This window comes from Sarcophilus harrisii, chromosome 1 (genome assembly GCF_902635505.1).
Source record: "Sarcophilus harrisii chromosome 1, mSarHar1.11, whole genome shotgun sequence".
NCBI lineage: Eukaryota > Metazoa > Chordata > Mammalia > Dasyuromorphia > Dasyuridae > Sarcophilus > Sarcophilus harrisii.
This window is the reverse complement of record NC_045426.1, coordinates 649,001,716-649,018,803: the sequence shown is the minus strand read 5'-3', so window position 1 is coordinate 649,018,803 and position 17,088 is coordinate 649,001,716. Positions and strand designations below refer to the sequence as shown.

The following is a 17,088-nucleotide window of genomic DNA, read 5'->3' as shown; positions in this document are numbered from 1 at the left end:
TTTTGGTCTTGCCCCTTAACCTGATCTATCACTTCAGACCCTGTCTTCTTGTAGCAAAAACCCATATGTCCCACCCCCCCAATCAATAGACTTTTACATCAAGAAAGAGTGTTCTTTGCCTGAGAATGAATATTTGGGGAACAAATGGTCATTCTAATACCATACTTTCAAGTGGCTCTTGAAATTGCTAGGGTCATTCCGTCCCTCTTCAAGCAAACTATGTCCTTAAGCTCCATCTAAGGGTTAACTAGTGGCCTAAATGCACTGCAAGGGCCCAAACACGTTTGTCAACGACACAACATTCCTTCAAACTCACCTTTATTCTACCCCAGATGAAATCAGCTCACTTTGGGACATGGTATTGTATTCACAGATGAAAAATCAAATTTCTCCTTCCTAAGCTCAAAACAATTCCCTCAGTGACCACCATCTTATAGTTAGAGAGAGTGTTGAAGAGACTAGTAGAAGAGATAGGGGAGGATAGTGAAGACAATCTAGAGCCCTTCCCAAACTGTCATTGTTCAGGGCTGGGCACAAGCTGCCAAATCATCCAATGTGTTAAGAGAAGAAGGTGATAATTCAGCTCACTGAATGAACAAATGGAGAAGAGTTCTAGTCAGATCAGACAGGAAGGCATAGACACTGCTACTACATTCAACCTCCCAAATACCTCTCTCCTAAAGGAAAAAACAAAGAATATCACTTGTGGCCCAATTTTCCCAATGTATACCTCAATCCCCCAAATTTCTCTAGATGATACGCCATTCAGCTCAGCCAAAGAACTGAGTTATTTAAATAATTTGAACAAAAAAAATCTATTTTCATCTATTTTAATTATCTAGAGTTTAAGGGCCTAAATGACTTAATAAACTGCCTTAATTCTCTGCTTTTTAATTTTATTTTTATTTTTACTATGGAAGCTGAGCCTTAGCAGAATTTGCCTAGAGTAGAACATAGTGAGAACTGTGTAATTTGACAAGGCCATTGATCTCCTTAAGTCAGCAGGTCATCACCCCTTTCCCCAAGAAGTCTGACTGTTAATTTATGGGCCAGAGACGAAACAGTGAAATGGTCTCTTGTGACATTCACTTCATCCCAACTCTGCTACATGTTGACGGAAGTCAAGAATGTGGCCTAAAATGTGAGGACTGATTCAGCTGTAAAAATTCAAGTGGAAAGCTGGACAAGGCTGGGTCAAGGTATATCTGGTCTAAAATTCCGAGTCTTCCTCTATCCCCATCACTTAATCAGAGGGTTCTTAAGACATCTCCAGGTTAACCTGGGTCAAGGCTGTCCCACTGGCTCTGCTAATGGAATGATAAAATTCCAAGTCTCCCCTGTGTCACTTCAAACCAAAAATAAATAAAAAGACTCTGTCTCAGTCAGCAGGCATGAGAATGGAGAGCTAACCATTTTTGTTGTAATAGTTTTATCTTTCAAAAAAAGAAAAGTCTCCTGATTTGATGGTTCACTCTCTCTTTGCCAGCAACGGTCATATTCACCCAGCGCCAACAAGGCCAGCTATGGACCAAGAGAGGAGTAAGCAGTCAGTGCCCACCGGCAAGTGCCCATGGCCACCCTCCTAAGAAAACTGTTCTCTACACACAAAAAAGCAGATGAAAGAGAAAGCAAAAAAAAATTTCTTTTTCCCCCATAGCTCTTTTCCAACAAAAAACCAACTATACCAATCTCTATTGAGTTTCTATAAAACCAAAACTGAGGGTGCCTGAAATTTTATTTATGTATGGATATCCCTCTTGATTCCCCAAATAGATAGAATGTTAACAGCAATTTTTCCTTTTTTTCTTTCTTAAATGAAAAGAGGACACATAAACACACATTTATATAGACATACACACACACACAAACCCCATGATATAGAAAAGAACATTTGAAACAGTCCATTAAGTTGAGCTACGTCCTCCTATGATCGCCTGATCAGAGAAGGAAGAACTGAGATGAGAAAGAGAAAGCTAGAATACAGGAAAGGGGAAGGGAAAAAAAAAAAAAAAAAACAAGAAAAAGGTTTGGTAGCCCTCTCATTACAAGTTGGTTGGGCATAATGTAAACACACTTCTGCTTTGCTTAATCACAGAGTGCCGGCTCGTTTGGGTTTCAAAGGCGGCAGTAAATTGGGCGTAGCTGAGTGGAGGCTAAAAATTAACCAGCCATCTCTGTTTCAATTTGTAAGAAAACAAAAGCAGAAAGAAATTATAAAAGGGACAGGAGGGGAAAAAATAGAAGAGGAATTAAAGCCCCTAAACCTCAAAAGTAGAGTAAGAAAAGAGAAAGGAGAAAAAAGTACTAAGAAAATTCTCATGGAGCAAAGATCTTTAAAAATAAAAATAAAAAGCTTTTCCAAGGAGGGAGAAAATATTCTCTGCCGAAGAGAGTGGGCATGAGAAATATATAATTTTAAAAATTGCCATGCCATCACCACTGGGCCACACAAATGTGCCCCACTTTTATTTATCTGCCATGCCTTAAGTATATCCAGAGTATAGATCTGGCCTGTTTAATCTCAAAAAGGCAGAGTAAGAAGTCAGAGCTTTGGACAGGGAAAGCAGAGTCTTCCTAATTTGTTTGTTGTTTTGTTTTTTTTTCCTTCCCCCCACCCCCCAGCTTTCCCAGTGAAATCACTGCCCAATTCTTCTCTAGCAACCGCTAGGCCTAGCCAGAACAACTCCCTTCTCCATCCTTACCCAATTCATCTTCAGTTAGAGTATCTCAAGCGGGCTACCTGAATGTTGGACATATTCTTTCATTTTTATTAATTCACAGAGGGGAGACTTCAGCCTGAGACCCATAGAACATCCCAGTTTCAGTTCCCCCCTGACGTTGGCACTGCCCAGTCCCATGCCAAAAGCATGTTCAGCAACAACCTAAGGGGCAGCCCTGCGGTGCCCCAGCACCTCTTTCATTTCATTTTAAAATAAAACAACAAATTGGATTTTTCCCCATCTCAAACACTCATCAACACAGGACAAATCCTGGGACATTACAGTCCCAACCAAAGAGCCATGAAGCTTATTTGGAACAAGCGAGTGCTTCAAAATAGGAAATGTGGTAAGGGCACCTAACAGAATAAAAATAAAGAGGAAAGAAAGGAAAAAAGCGAGAAAAGAAAAAGTGAACTGGAGAACAAGTGAAGGCCCCTGCTAGAATGCCCACTGAGGCCTACTACACTTTGATCTTTTTTAAAATACTAAAGACAAATAGGAATTTAGTCAAAATCCAAATAAATAAAATGAAATAAAACAGTGTTCAGAATGACCTACCAGGAGTGTGGACAAAGTAAGCCAGGTAAAGATCCAGTTCTTTGATTGTGACTCCAATGTGGTGAGGCTGGACACACAGGCCGGGGTTGGAGCACTGGGGAGACTTGTAGAGCCGCTCCCCATCAGTACTTTCCAGGGGGATCCCCTTAAACAAAATCACCATGACCAGGTCGAGCCGCCACACCTTGTCGGCCTGGCGCAGGCAGTCAATCCGGCGGATCTTGCCCTTCTGGTCAGGGTTGGAGAGGACACAGCAAGGGGCCTTCTTGCCGGTGATGGTCAGCACAAAGTCCTCACGGAACTCGGGCCGGATGTCCTTGCGCAGCTTGGCCAGGAGCCGGGACGCCCACTTCTGCTTGATCTCGGGCTTCTCCCCCAGCAGCTCATCCTTCACTGCCCGCTCCTCGTCCTTCGACATGCGCTTCTCATGTTTCTTGAAGTACTTGCGCTTCCGCGCCTGCAGATTGAACCAGGTGTAGGAGAAGGCACGGACATGAGGCAGCAAGGCCTCGATGAACGGGTGGAATTCATCCTGCAGGCGGCAAGACGGGAGCATGCGGGGCGAGGCGGGAGCCGGCAGGAAGGGAGGGAGGGAAAGATGGGGAGGAAAAAAAGAGGAGGAAAAGAAAACAAAAAGTGTTAGAAGAGGGATGCTACGAACACATAGACTCCCTCCTCCCCCCAATTTTTTTTTTCCTTCTAGTCACCCTAGGAAACTAGGGTTAGCTAGCTTAGCCAGGCACTTGCTCCCATCTCACTCCCAGCAACCAAAGGAGAGAGAGCCACTGAGTGCCTATATACACACCTATTCTCTCTCTCTCTTTCTCTCTCTCTCTCTCTCTCTCTCTCTCTCTCTCTCTCTCTCTCTCTCTCTCTCTCTCTCTCCACACACACACACACACCCCAGACACACACCCATATACAATATCTCCGTTCACACACACAAGCAGCTGATATCCCCATTGCGCTCTGTTGCGCCCATGCAATATCCATGTTATATTGCAGGGAGGATCTCTGTATTATCTCATGGAGGTACAGTATCTATACACATATGTCTGTACACTCATGCACAAGGACTCATGCATGCAGAAACCCCCATGAGCCCAGATACTATTCAATTTTGGCAACCCCCAAAAAAAGAAAATGACACCCACAAGAGGCGAAAGAGATTTGGATCCCCACCCCCAGGTGCTTTTTCATTTTCTTCCTTCCAAATCAGTTTCAGCATCTATTCTAGAATTTCTATAAATCAAACATAAATCTTAACTATGTAAGCATGACATTATTAATAACATCAATAATAATGTTAATCACAGTAATAATAAACGAGACATTTATTATTCAGATAAACAAACAAACAAGGTGGCTCGCCTTGGTCACATCAGGGTTAAAAGCTACTGGGTCCTTTTCCACCCCCTTCTCTATCTTCCCACTGACCCCTTTACCCTCTTTTTTCCACTCAGTCAGGTAGGTGTAAAGGGGGCTAAGATTTCTTTTTTGTTTGTTTGTTTGGGGGTTAAATAATATTTGACTCCTGTTTGCTAAATACAAAATCTGGGAAAAAAAATAAATAATTACCATTCCTCCGAAGCATCCCGGCAAAGCCCAACACCAGATTCTGAAATTCTGGACTCAACAGAGTTGTGAGTTGGGGGTGGGGGTGGGGGGTGTGGAAAGGAGGGAGTGGGAGGAGGAGGAGAAAGGATAGGATGAAGGTAAAATTTTTTAAAAAAGAAGGGGGTATTATTGGTTTTCTACAGAAGGGGGGCAGGGCTTGGTTGGATTCTCAGATTCCCCCCCAATTCCCCCTTAACCCTTCATGCACATGGGGGGTAAGAATTATCCCCCCCCCCTTGGAAAGAAGAGAAAGGAAAGAAAGAAAGGTCAGAGATGGCAGGCAGTGAGAAAGCCCGTTGCCACACACGCCAGGTAAACAAAAGCCAACAAATTTTTTTTTCAATTTCCCCTCCTGTGCATCCCTCCAATTAAAAAAAAAGATATATGCTGAAAGAAAACCCAAATCCAGCTCCCCACCCCTATCCCTACCCCCACACACACCCCCCCACACACACCCCCCGCCAAAAACCCAGGAGAGAAAAAGCAGCAGCTGAAGAAAAAGGCTTTCGGCTTTGGCAACGGCACAGGGATGTAAACTTAGATCTGCCTCTCTCTCCGCCTGTTTGGAGGAAAAGGGGGAGATCGCAGATTCCCGGGGAAAAGGACGAGTTCTGACCGGCTGCAGACCGTCGCTGGCAGAGGCGCGTGAGAGAGAGAGAGAGAGAGAGAGAGAGAGAGAGAGAGAGAGAGAGAGGGGTGGGTTTTTTTTTTTTTTTTTTTTGCTTCTTTTCTCTCTCAAACTCCCTCTCTCTCCTTTCATGCTCAATCCCCATCCATTTGCTTGTGCCAAAGCCAGAAAAAAAAAGGGGGGGAAGAGAGAGAAAGAGAGAGAGAAGGATCCACCTATTTGGCAAAGAGACATCTACTGAACAGCCAATGGCTGCATCAAAGGGGAGGAGGGAAAGGAGGAGAGCCTGGGAGGGTGGGGAGGGACCGGGCGGTTAGAGACCAAAAACAATTTGCCAAATCGACAAGTTCATATCTAATGAACAAGCAAAGTCCAGCAGTTATGAATTTTTTATTCCGTGCTCCCACTCTGGTAGATTTGGCAGCAACGACACAGCAAATTTAAGTGGGGGGGGGGGGGGGGGAGGCAAGAGGCGGCTGCGGAAATTATATTTTTTAGCCAGAAAAATAAATAAATAAAGGAATGCATATAACCGGGAGCCCCAGAAGGCCTTGGAGAAAGCAGCTGCGCCTTCTTTCTGTATTTTGGTTTCAGTCTCTCTCCCATACATGCACGAGCTCTTTTTCTGTCTCTTGCTTCCTTTTTTTTTTTTTTTTTTTTTTTTTAAATTTAGGGAGGAAACAGAGAAAAGTAGATGTTACCGTCTCAGCTATACAGGTTTGCATTTCTAAGAGGAGGAGGAGAAAAAGAAAAAAAGGAGAGACAGAGCAAGAGAAAGGATATGTGTAAACAACTCCTCCTAGTCTCTTAACTAGAAAACTCAGTTGGTTACTACAACTAGAAATCTTACTCCCAAATCCCTAGGTTTGAGAAAAAAGGAAAGAAGGAAAGAAGGAAGGAAGGAAGGAAGGATGAAGGAAGGGAGAAAGGAAGGGAGGAAAGAAGGAAGGATGAAGCAAGAAAAGGGGTAAAATCAAAGAAAAAAAAAACAACTAAATCCGCTCTTTTCCTGCCTTTTCCCCAGCCTCTATCAACATGCAGTTCTCTACCATTCAAGTTTCCCTTAAATTCTCTGAAAAATATTCACACAGTTTAGCTTGCTACATTGCAACAACGTATTTATTACCAGTTTATAGCCCCCATCCCAGTTCTACAGGAATAAGCACTGCAACCATGAAAGCAAACCATCAGAAATGATAGCAATAGAGATTCACACCCAATTTCAGAAGTTATTTCCTGTCTTTTGTCTACTGCTCTTCTTTCTCAGATTTTATATTCTATTCTCATTCATAGTCTTTTCCTTTTTCCACTTCTTTTTAAAAGTAATTTTCTTTTTTGAAAAACCTTCTTTTCTTGGCAAACTATCCTACCCCACCAAATTTACTCAGTCTGAGCTGAGAAGTCTGACTTGCACAGCACAAGGCATCCATGGCAAGAGAGCAAACAATAACAACAAATTAAATGAAAGGAAGTGAGAGAAAGAAAGGGGGAAAAAGGAGGGGGGAATGGCAAGGAAGGCAAGGACTTTGATCCAGAAGATATGGATAAATCAAGAGAAGTGGGATAAAGAGAACAGATCAGTGCTTAACCCTGAGAGAATTCTTGGTGGTTATTCCTGATGGTGAATAGTTCTTACTCAAGATCCTCACGATAGGGCCAATATTTGAATACTGTGAAAAGAGGCAGGGACTTAAGGAACAGTGAATCTATCTGAGAAAAGAGATTTTGGAAGTTTCATATTTCTTTCTAACTATTCCCTCCAAAGGAAATCTATAGAGAAGTCACTGCATTAGGACCTAAGAAGCAGATGAAGTTAGTGAAGGGTTAAAAACAAAAAGAAGAAGAAGAAGAAGAAGAAGAAGAAGAAGAAGAAGAAGAAGAAGAAGAAGAAGAAGAAGAAGAAGAAGAAGAAGAAGAAGAAGAAGAAGAAGAAAAAAAAAAAAAGAAGAAGAGAAAGAGAGATAAAATAGAAATGGACAGATGAGACAAATGCCCTTGTCTTAGATCTAATCTATCCATGGGGGGAGGAGGGGATTATCTGAAATATCTCACATTGTTGCTTTATTTTCAGCAAAAGAGTCTCATGTGTTGTAGTCTTATATAGATAATATATAATCAACAATCAACAATGGAGCAAGAAGACTGAAGGTAACCTGTTCTTTTCCACAAATAGCACACATACATACATACATATAGGACTAGGGAGAGGAGAGTGGTTTATGTAGGCATTTATAGCTACTTTTCAAAAATTTGATTATGTCAGATAAATAACTGGCTAATATTGTACCTTAGCCAAAGTGTGTGTGGGTGTGGGTGGGGGGAGAGTAATAGAATGTCTGATGTAAACCAAAATAACAAGAACAATTTTCCCCCTTGAGATACTTGAGATATAAATAGTTTACAGCAAAGTCAATGAGGGAAAATATCATCATGTTCTCAAACATGCATGTATAGAGTAAGTATACATTTCTAGTAATCCAGTTTACACTGAACATTAATTACTACCCACAAAAATATTCAGCCTTAGACAGTTGTTAAGCATTAGCTGTAGCATCTCTGTTTTTATGCAAGCACACAATCCAATGGTGTCACTGAGAAAAGGGAGGTCAAAGTTCTAAGATGCGTAACCTAGAGATCATCAGGTAGATAGAGAGCCACAGCTAGGCATTTATTTATAGGCAGTGAGAGACCCATGCTTCTATAATGGGCCCAGGCAGATGGATAAAAAGGTTGATTCAGAGTTGGAAAGAACTAATACCAAAATTGATTATGTCTCTAACAACACACACACATGCGCGCGCGCACACGCACACACACACACACACACACACACACACACACAATCTTCAAATCTCAGAAAGATCTAACATTTACAGACCCTTCTCAAGTCAAGGAACCTAAAGAGAGAACAAGAGTCAATTTCTGATTTGCCCAGTGGTCAGTTTCCAATGACTTCAAAGGTGAGCAGAAGAGGGTTATTAGGAAAGGGGGCAACGCCCCAGATTCCCAGTCTACTTTAGCTATCTAACCTCACCCCTTTCCATCAAGAAGAAGCTAAAGACTAAGTTCCTTAGGAACACAAAATGAGAAAGTTATTTCTGGAAGACAGTTGGGTATACCCAAATACCAAATGAGGAAGTAAAAGTCATTTTGCCCAACAAATCAGAAGAAATTAAATCAATCAACTCTCAAGCAGTACTCTCTGCCCTCCTGTCACCCCGCTCCACCTGTGTTCCATTTGTGGCAGACAGTAGCTCTGGGAATACGCCCCTCAGGAGCCCCAGACAAAAGGGGACTGTCCCCCTTTTGTTAGCAGAGTGAAAGCTCCTGTTAGAAAACTACCTGTGCCCTGTATCTGCTTCTTTTCGTCCTTTCCTCCCTCCTTTCGTTCATTAGAGAGTTTAGGCGGCTCTATACTAAGCGGACCAGGGCCAAGACAAAAACTTTTCGACTATTAAAGGTTTCTCTACGTTTGAGTTACCCAGAAAGTGCAAGGGTTTAGGAGATGAGAGAAAATAAAAGACAGGTAGGTAGCTGGAGACAGAAAAGACAGAGAAAAGGGAAGGAGACAGAAAAGGTAAGAGAAAAGACAACAAAAGTTTTAAAAAAAAGACTAGAGAGGAAAAATGAGCATATTAAAGAGACAAAAGTAAATAAAGCAAAAAAAAAAAAAAGAAATGTCAAAATAAAAAATATCAACAAAAATGATAGAAAAAGGGAGAAGGTATTTCCTTTATTTTAAAAAAAAATTTCAGAAGTCAAAGTACTTTTAGAATTTACTTGGGTTTTTATGTTCTGGAATAGCTTGTCTGTGTGATGGAGAAATCCTTGTTGCTACTGTACAGAATCTGAGAAAACAGCAACAGTTTGTTCTGAAATATAAAAAGTATATATGCTGGTTTCAGTGGGCACTAAAAATAAAGTACCCAAGAGAGAGACACAGAGGGAAAAAAAAAAAACCAGGGAAGAGGGAGAGAAGAAGAAAGAAAGAAAAAAGAAATGGGTCATCAAAAAAAGAACAAAAAAAGTTCTAGAAATATATACCCCAAAGGGCGGTATTGTGAGATTGGCAAAAAGAAAAAAGGAGAGGTTAAGGCAAAGATGAAAGAAAAGAAGAATAGATCATAGACAAGCTAGAGAAAGGCTTATTAAAGGTGTGGGAGAGATGGAATCATCAAGTCAAGAAAAAAGAAAAATAGCTATTTCTATATTGGTTTTTAAAATATGCTATTCTAGAAAATAAAACGTGTTCTTCAGAGGCCCAGTGAGTTATTTGAAAGAAAGCTGAAGGACATATTTCCACTATCTTGTAAGCAGTCTTAATTCTCTAAGCCAATAAAAACATTGTCTTAGTCCTCTCACGTATGCCCATAGTTTTGTGACCATAAATGATTTGGTGGTCATAAGAACCATGACCCACCATTGGGAAATCAATTTTCCTTTAAAGAAGAAGAAGAAGAAAAGAAGAAGAAGAAGAAGAAGAAGAAGAAGAAGAAGAAGAAGAAGAAGAAGAAGAAGAAGAAGAAGAAGAAGAAGAAGAAGAAGAAGAAGAAGAAGAAGAAGAAGAAGAAGAAGAAGCACCTATTTGCACATAGCCTGATTTCTTTAAGGCCCAGCTTTAATTCCTCCAGACCTTGGCAGTCTAGCGGGCCCAGGATAATTTAATTTGCATAGCTATACTAGAGTTAATGTAAATAATCCACAAGCCTGGATAGAAAGCACCAGATATACTAGTTAGCACAAATAATCCACTTTACTTTATTAGCAGCCTGTGGAAAAGGGCAAAGAAGAAGAGAGGTAAAAAATGTAGTCTCAGTTAATTCTTCCCCTTCCTGTGGTTTTACAATTCAATCCAGCACCTGTAGTTGTTCAACGGGATTCAACCACTCACTATAGCCTTGGTCAGCACTTTTAGCTTCCCCCTCCCCCAGTTTTACCATCAATTTCCCCCAAATACCTGCCTGAAGAATGAGCGATCAGTCAATGGAAAAGCATCCATACTATATAGGGAGCCACGCAATGGGGCAGGAGGGGATCAGGGCAAAGATCAGGATCATGGAATAAAAGGAAAAGAGGGAAAATCAAGAAGCACACTGTTGCCGATGCTTGCCCAGAGGAGGAAAGTCCTAAATAACCAAAGCAAACCTAATAAGATAGTTACCTGGAAATCAAACAAAAGCTGATTTTGCTTGAATGATCAAGTAATTTGGTCAAAGCGGGTTTGGGTTCCGAATTAGTATGATAATTGCCTAAGACTTCCATTTTGCTTTGCTCATCAATATCAAATCAGTGAGGTCTTATCTTCAACATTTTGCACTGGAAGCAAGTAGCATTTTTTTATTTCTGAATATTTTCTCCATCCCTACTCCATGCCTATTTCCCCTTCCCGGCATTCACCCAACCAGTAATAGGTGCAAGACAGAGCAAAAATAAGAAACAGGAGGCCCAATTGCATATACCTTTGAAAACTGGAGGGCTTCCCCCTCCTTTTTTCCCCCTCTTTTCTTTCTTTTCTTTTTTTTTAAATTTTGTTTTTCCAGACTACATGCTGGGTTTCTTTGGACTGAGTTTTGGCCAGGCAGTCAGCCTCCTACCTTCCCTCCCTTTTCTCTGGCTTCCAAGCATCTCCCACTCCTCTAAGCACATGCTTCCCCCCCCCCCACCTTTGGCACTGAGCTAAATGAAGGAGGGGGAAGAGTTTGGGGGAGAAAGGATTTGGGGAAACAAGCAATCCAAGCTCTTCCCTCTTATGAAAATAGAAATTATTTTTCCCTCGAGTTCCACATCTATAGTGAAACAAACAAAAAAAGAATTAGTAAGTTTTTTTTTTAACTTTTTATAAAAGTGAATCAAAAAACCTAATTCTTTCTTCAAACAGCAATGTCTCACCAAAAAGGGCAATAAGAAATTCTCTAGCAAAAATAATAATAATAATAATTTTTTAAAAAAACCTCTTCTTCAGACCATTGAGCATTTTGTATTATCTACATATTAGGCCTCCTCTACAGAGGATTATGTATTTATTCACATATGTATAGCCGAATATACTAGTATTTTATAGGATAATAAAGAAAATGGATCTTTGTGGTATTAGACCCTGTTCTGTCTGAAAAGTATAAATTCATCCTGAGGTGTGAGTCTATCTAGTTTTCTAGGCAAAGATGGCAATTAGCTCAGGTGCTTTAAATGAATAATCCCTAAACCAAAGTATTCTCCCAAACTCAACACGTTATAAAAGAAAGAAAAATTCCAAGTTTGGCAGGATGGGGAAAGTGGGGAGAAGGTCTAGTTCATAGCCAGGTTTTCTGTTAAGACTGGCTTATGTGTCTAGGCCTGTGTCTAAGGGAATTTAAAAGGGGAGAGAAGGTCCAGGAAAGCCCAGAAGAGGCAACTCAGAAGTCTCAGTATGCCCCACAGCCAGCAAACCCCCAATCCCTGAAAAAGGATGTGCCATTCTCTTGGGGGAGGGGGGGTTCCTTCCTAAACTCAGTCACTTCGGACTGCTGGTTTTCTCAGGAGCTCCGCAGCCATAGGCACTGCAGCTAAATTCCAGAGGCGAACTCTCTCAGTCTAACCCATTCCTTATACTCCGGAGCCGAGTCCCAATTCTCTATATTAGCTCCGCTCGCTACTCATGAAGTTGGAGAAGGTGGGCAGGAAGGGCTTGCAGGAGCCAGAGAAACATTCTGTTTAGGAGAATTTGAAATCTAACTTGTGGAGTTTTCTAGTTTTGGACCTGCGCGCACAGACACACACACACACACACGCGCGCGCGCGCGTGCACACACACACACACACACACACACACACACACACAGAATCTCCCTACCCTTCTCGCCTTCGGGAGCAGCTTTCTGCAGGTTGCCCCGGCAACAGGAGGTGCCCACAGTCTTCGGCAGAGAGAGGGGGGGGTCCCAGGATTTCACTATGGTCTCGAGAAAAGTCGGGGCAACACTACTGTGGGGTGCAGTTTTCTTAGGTCTACTCCGGACCTAAATGATTTAGGTAGAGAAGAATAACTCCCCCCCACCTTAAAAAAAAAAATGTTTTTGTTACTAAAAGATTACTAAAATAAATAAATAAATGCTTCGATATTGTTATTGCCAAAGCATCGGATAATACCTATTCGCATAATATCAGGAGCCAGTGAATAGGAGCACAAACGTAAGTGCCACATTTAACTACACCAGCAATGTGTTTAGTTAGTCTGACAGACACTGCAGGCTGAGCTTTTCCCTCTCTCTCTCTTGATCTCTTTCCCTTTTTTCCCCCCACTCCCTTTCTCCTCCTCCGAGTTCTCCTGCTCTAACACAAACTGTTTGCACGGGAAGTTTCCCTCTATGACCCGATTCAACACACACAAGAGAAAACTGTGTGACAGACTCAACGTCCTAACGAACTGGAGTTAATTAATGCTAAGAAAGAAAAGAGGCTCTCAGGCTGTTGAATCATGGTTCACTAGCCCTTTCAGTTTGCTGTGGGTAGAGGGGGAAAAAAAGGCTTTTTGGTTCAAATATTTTGGGGGGGCGAATAGAAAACAAAAACATTGGGGAAGGGCCGGAAAGGAGAAAATGGTCAATACCTGCCTTGAAGAGTAGGCAACATGAAGTCAGGAAAGTAATAGATAAGAAAGGAGGGTTTTTCTATACTTGAATGATTACTGAAAGAGTAGATAGAAAATTACATAGGAATGTAGGGAAAGGATTTATCAAAATAGTTATTTTAAAAATCAAACCATTTTTAAAAAATCGATCTGATTTGAATAGAGAGGGAAAATATTTAAGTTGTGTATAAAACTGACTCAGAAATGGCAAGATGACAAAAAAAAATTTAAGTGGGGGGGGAGAGGAAGGCAGTATTTGGGAGGGTCAAGGAGAACAGCTGTAATTTTGTTTTCCAGATGTTGATAACAAAATATTATTGGCAAAGAAAGAGCTTCCTCTTCAGCACTTTTACTCTTTGGTCCCAAGTTCTAATTGTAGAGATAGATAAATAGGCAGACAGACAGACAATCATGGCCATGTATTTCAAAATGAGACTCCAAAATCCTTGCAACAAAGTCAGATCAGTCCATAAGCATTGTCATAGCCCCAGGATTTTTACAGTCCTGGAGCATTCTTCCCTGGGAGACCAGAGCCATGCAGCTGGTGCCCCTGGAGAAGGCAAAGGCAAGCTAAAATGGCACGCTTTTATTAAAATCTTTATCCAGATCTGACTTGTTTTAGGCCAGGCCTTATATCTCTCAGAGTTTGTCCCAGCTCCAAATATTTACAATGTTCCCCTTGCCCATCCTCCCCCCCCCCAAAAAAAAAAAAAAAGAAAAAATGGCTTAGAAATATCCACATGCAGGCAGCAGCACTATTGCTATGGATTTTCAGGCTCACATAGTAAGTATATAATATATATTTACCTGGAGAATATATTATACAGGACTCTAGTTTTCTGTGATAAGAACCAAATGTTTAGTTACAAGCCCCAGAGAAAAGTACTGCTGAGGGAACTTAATGTTAATCTAATGTCTACCCAGTGAAACCACGGTGTAACCTCCTGCTTGAGATTGGACTGTGTGTATATTGGGTTGCTAGTGTCTGCCGAACTGAAAGCAAAGTTAAGGGAGGCAGAAGTATACTCCCTACCCCTGCTTTCTGATGGTGTATAGGTCTGGCAATATTTTGGGTCAATCGGAAAAGCGAATTCAAAAGGGGGTCCATATTCCTTCATGTTTGGAGAAAAAAAAGCACCAAGCTGATACATGTCTGTGCCAGTTCCTCCCTTCCTGGCCTGAGGTAAGAGGGAAGAGAGGGTAGCAGATAATAAGGGTCCCAGGAATGGGAGGGAGCACGAGGAGGTGGACCTAAGGTGGGGTTCAAGGGCCTTTTGAATTGGCTTCCAAAACTGAGAAAAAGCCGGTCCTGGCTGTCCGAAACATGCCAGGCACCTACTCACTCAACCTTACCTCTCACTTTCACTACCACTAGTTTGACTTTATAATTTTGAAATTTTTTTTTTAAAGGAAAGAGAAAGCACCCAAGAACACCTCCAAAACATTTCTCCATTTAAGAAAAAAATATATATTTTGCACTTATTTAAAGGACAAATGTAAGGAATTGCGGGGGAAGGAGGGACGGAAGACGGGAGACTAAATAACTAGGGGGAAAAGGAAGCAGGTTTAATTAAAAACGCCTGAGATAGATAGATAGATAAATAGACAGACAAACAGACAGATACGTGTTCTCATTGGAAAGCAGATATCTTTGAATAGTACCAGCCCGCAAGGTCTTTGGGTATTGTCCCCTGCGGAAGGTTTCTCTCCACTTTTTTTTTTTTCTGTTCTTTTTTAGAGAAGAGGAAAAGTCCTCAAAAGTCTCTATTTTGCTTTTTCTACCCAAATGCATGGGCTACGCTGGCAGTCACGACCCCTTTCTTAGTCCCACTTCCCACTCACCTCAGTGCAAGGTACAAGTCCTTACCCTTACCCTGCCTTTGGAAACCTTCCCCAGAGCCCGAAAGGTACCCAAAACCTTTGACTTTCCTCCTATCCCCCAATTCTTTCTCAGGACCAGGTATATTATCTGTCTCTTCCTTCCGTTCCTCTTCTGCTCTCAGACCATCTCCACTACTCTAAATCTCCCACCCCACCATGCGGGCTAACAGAGACTGTCCCGGGTGAGGCTGCTCCTGGGATTTGCCGTAGGTGGAGTGGGGAACTGAGGACCAAGGACCTTAGGCTTGAGACCCCTAAACGTCTGTGACAGCCTTATTTTCGGTTTTAATTTGCAATGTGTCTTTTTCTTTTTTTGTGGGGGGGGGAGGAGGTTTTCAGGAAGAAATGGAGGTGTGGGGCTTGTTTTTTAAAAACAACACGAGCTCTAAGGAACCCGAGCCGGGAAGCCATTAAAAAGAAAGCTTGATTTTTTTTTTCCCTCGGGGGTAGGGACTGGCAGGAGAGGCAGTGGGGGTCTACGTTCAACAACCGCCCCTCCCCACCCCCGACTCCGAGTGCCGCCTGGAAAACGAGCCCTCGCCTGGCACAGGGTATAGGAACCCGGCTCTTTCTTTCTTTTCTTTCTTTCCTCTTTCTTTCTTTCATCGCTGTATTCGGTCTCCACTGCAAAACAGCCAGTGGGTCAGGGCCCTCGGGGGTGGGAGGGAAGGGGTGAGTGCTGTCTCTGGGAGAAGAAAAAAAGACTCCAACTCGGGCGAAGAACCGCCGCAAGTTTCCTGGCGTTTGCCAGTTTAGGGATTTGCGAATCAGACCGGAGCGAAGGGAAAGAAGGAAAGAGAAAAGCTCCTATTAAACCACACAGCCCTGCCGAAAAGCTCGGTTTCCAATCTTAAATAAGACAATGCGGAGCGGAGAGGGGACGAGTTATTTCTAGTTCTTTAATTATTCCGACGTTTAGCTTTTACTGAAACACCACACACATCCGCCAATTCAATCCCTAAAACACTAGCATTTTCCCCGATCGAGGTTTTGCAAAGGCAAACTCTGGCTCCAGGCTTCAGAGGTAGTGTGAAATTCCTCTCCCCAATGAGGCATTTTTTATTAAAATAATAACAATTCTTTGCATTTCTCTCTTGCATTTTCAAACCCTCCAGGGCTTCCAAACACTTTCCTACGGTATCGGCGCGGCACTTTCACCGCGGAGTCTGACAACGCGGAGCCTCAGTTAAAAGGAAAGGGTTTTACAATTCCAAGGCGCTTTGTAAATAAGAGAGATTTCTCCTTTTATTTAAAAAGAGAGAAAGAAAAGATTTATTTCCATAATATAACCTCTTTCTACCTCAACTGTTAATTTAAAAAAAAAAATAAAACCATTGGGAAGTTTTTTTGGTGATTTTTTTTAAGGAAAAAAAAAAAAAAAAAGACAAACTAAAAGGAGCCAAAAGCTGCCAAAAAGCTCCGGGCTCAGGCTTTGCTGAGCTAGGCTGATCCGCCTCTGGGATCTTGGGGCCAAGTGTGCGGTAGGCCAATAACCTTGCTCCTGGCCCCTGAGCTCACTGAACCGGGTTGAGCTCGCTGTCTGCACAGCGATGGAAGAGTCCTCAGCGTTTAAGAGAAACGGGCGAATACCGCCTTCGAAGTGGAGATGTTTGATGTTCAGGTGGTTAAGAATTGGGGTGTCTGACTGCCTTCCAGGTGCTGGGATTACCACCTGTGAGCTGATCTAGACAGAATCTGGGACTATCAGGAGGCTTCTACAGGCGCTGGGCCGCACCTTGGGGGCTGAAGCCCGTGGGGGAAGCTTCTTGCAGTTGGCTACTTCGCCTACTTCCCAACAGGTATCTCCTCTCTGTGGCTGTTCAAAATTGCTTGCCTTTTAAAAAAAAAAAAAGAAAAAGAAAAAGAAAAGAAAAGAAAAAGAAAAAAAAAAAAAAGTCAAACAGCCTTTGGCCGACAAATCGTCCCCCGGATTTACCAGGAATCCGGATCTCAAGTAGAGATAGGGAGAATCGAGAGAAGAGCGAGAGATTCCTGGATTCCTTGGCACTGCCTGAGACTCAGTGAAAACATCTGCACCAAAAAGGGCAAGGTTCTTGTAAGTCTCTTCTCAACAGCCGCGG

General features: G+C 42.2%; 1 protein-coding gene across 7 annotated transcripts in view; it reads right to left on the bottom strand.

The window, feature by feature from the left end:
• Window positions 1-17,088, bottom strand: part of NFIX (nuclear factor I X) — a 114,695-nt gene that overhangs the window by 74,702 nt on the left and 22,905 nt on the right. For 3 of the 7 annotated variants that reach the window (XM_031947649.1, XM_031947651.1, XM_031947652.1), the window contains one exon: window positions 3,279-3,810. In XM_031947649.1, the coding sequence (XP_031803509.1) occupies window positions 3,279-3,810 (532 nt within the window). Of the gene's footprint in view, window positions 1-3,278; window positions 3,850-4,220; window positions 4,532-4,856; window positions 5,287-12,352; window positions 12,399-17,088 lie in introns of those variants that run through there. The other 4 variants (XM_031947653.1, XM_031947650.1, XM_031947648.1 and 1 more) reach the window with 4 other exon arrangements.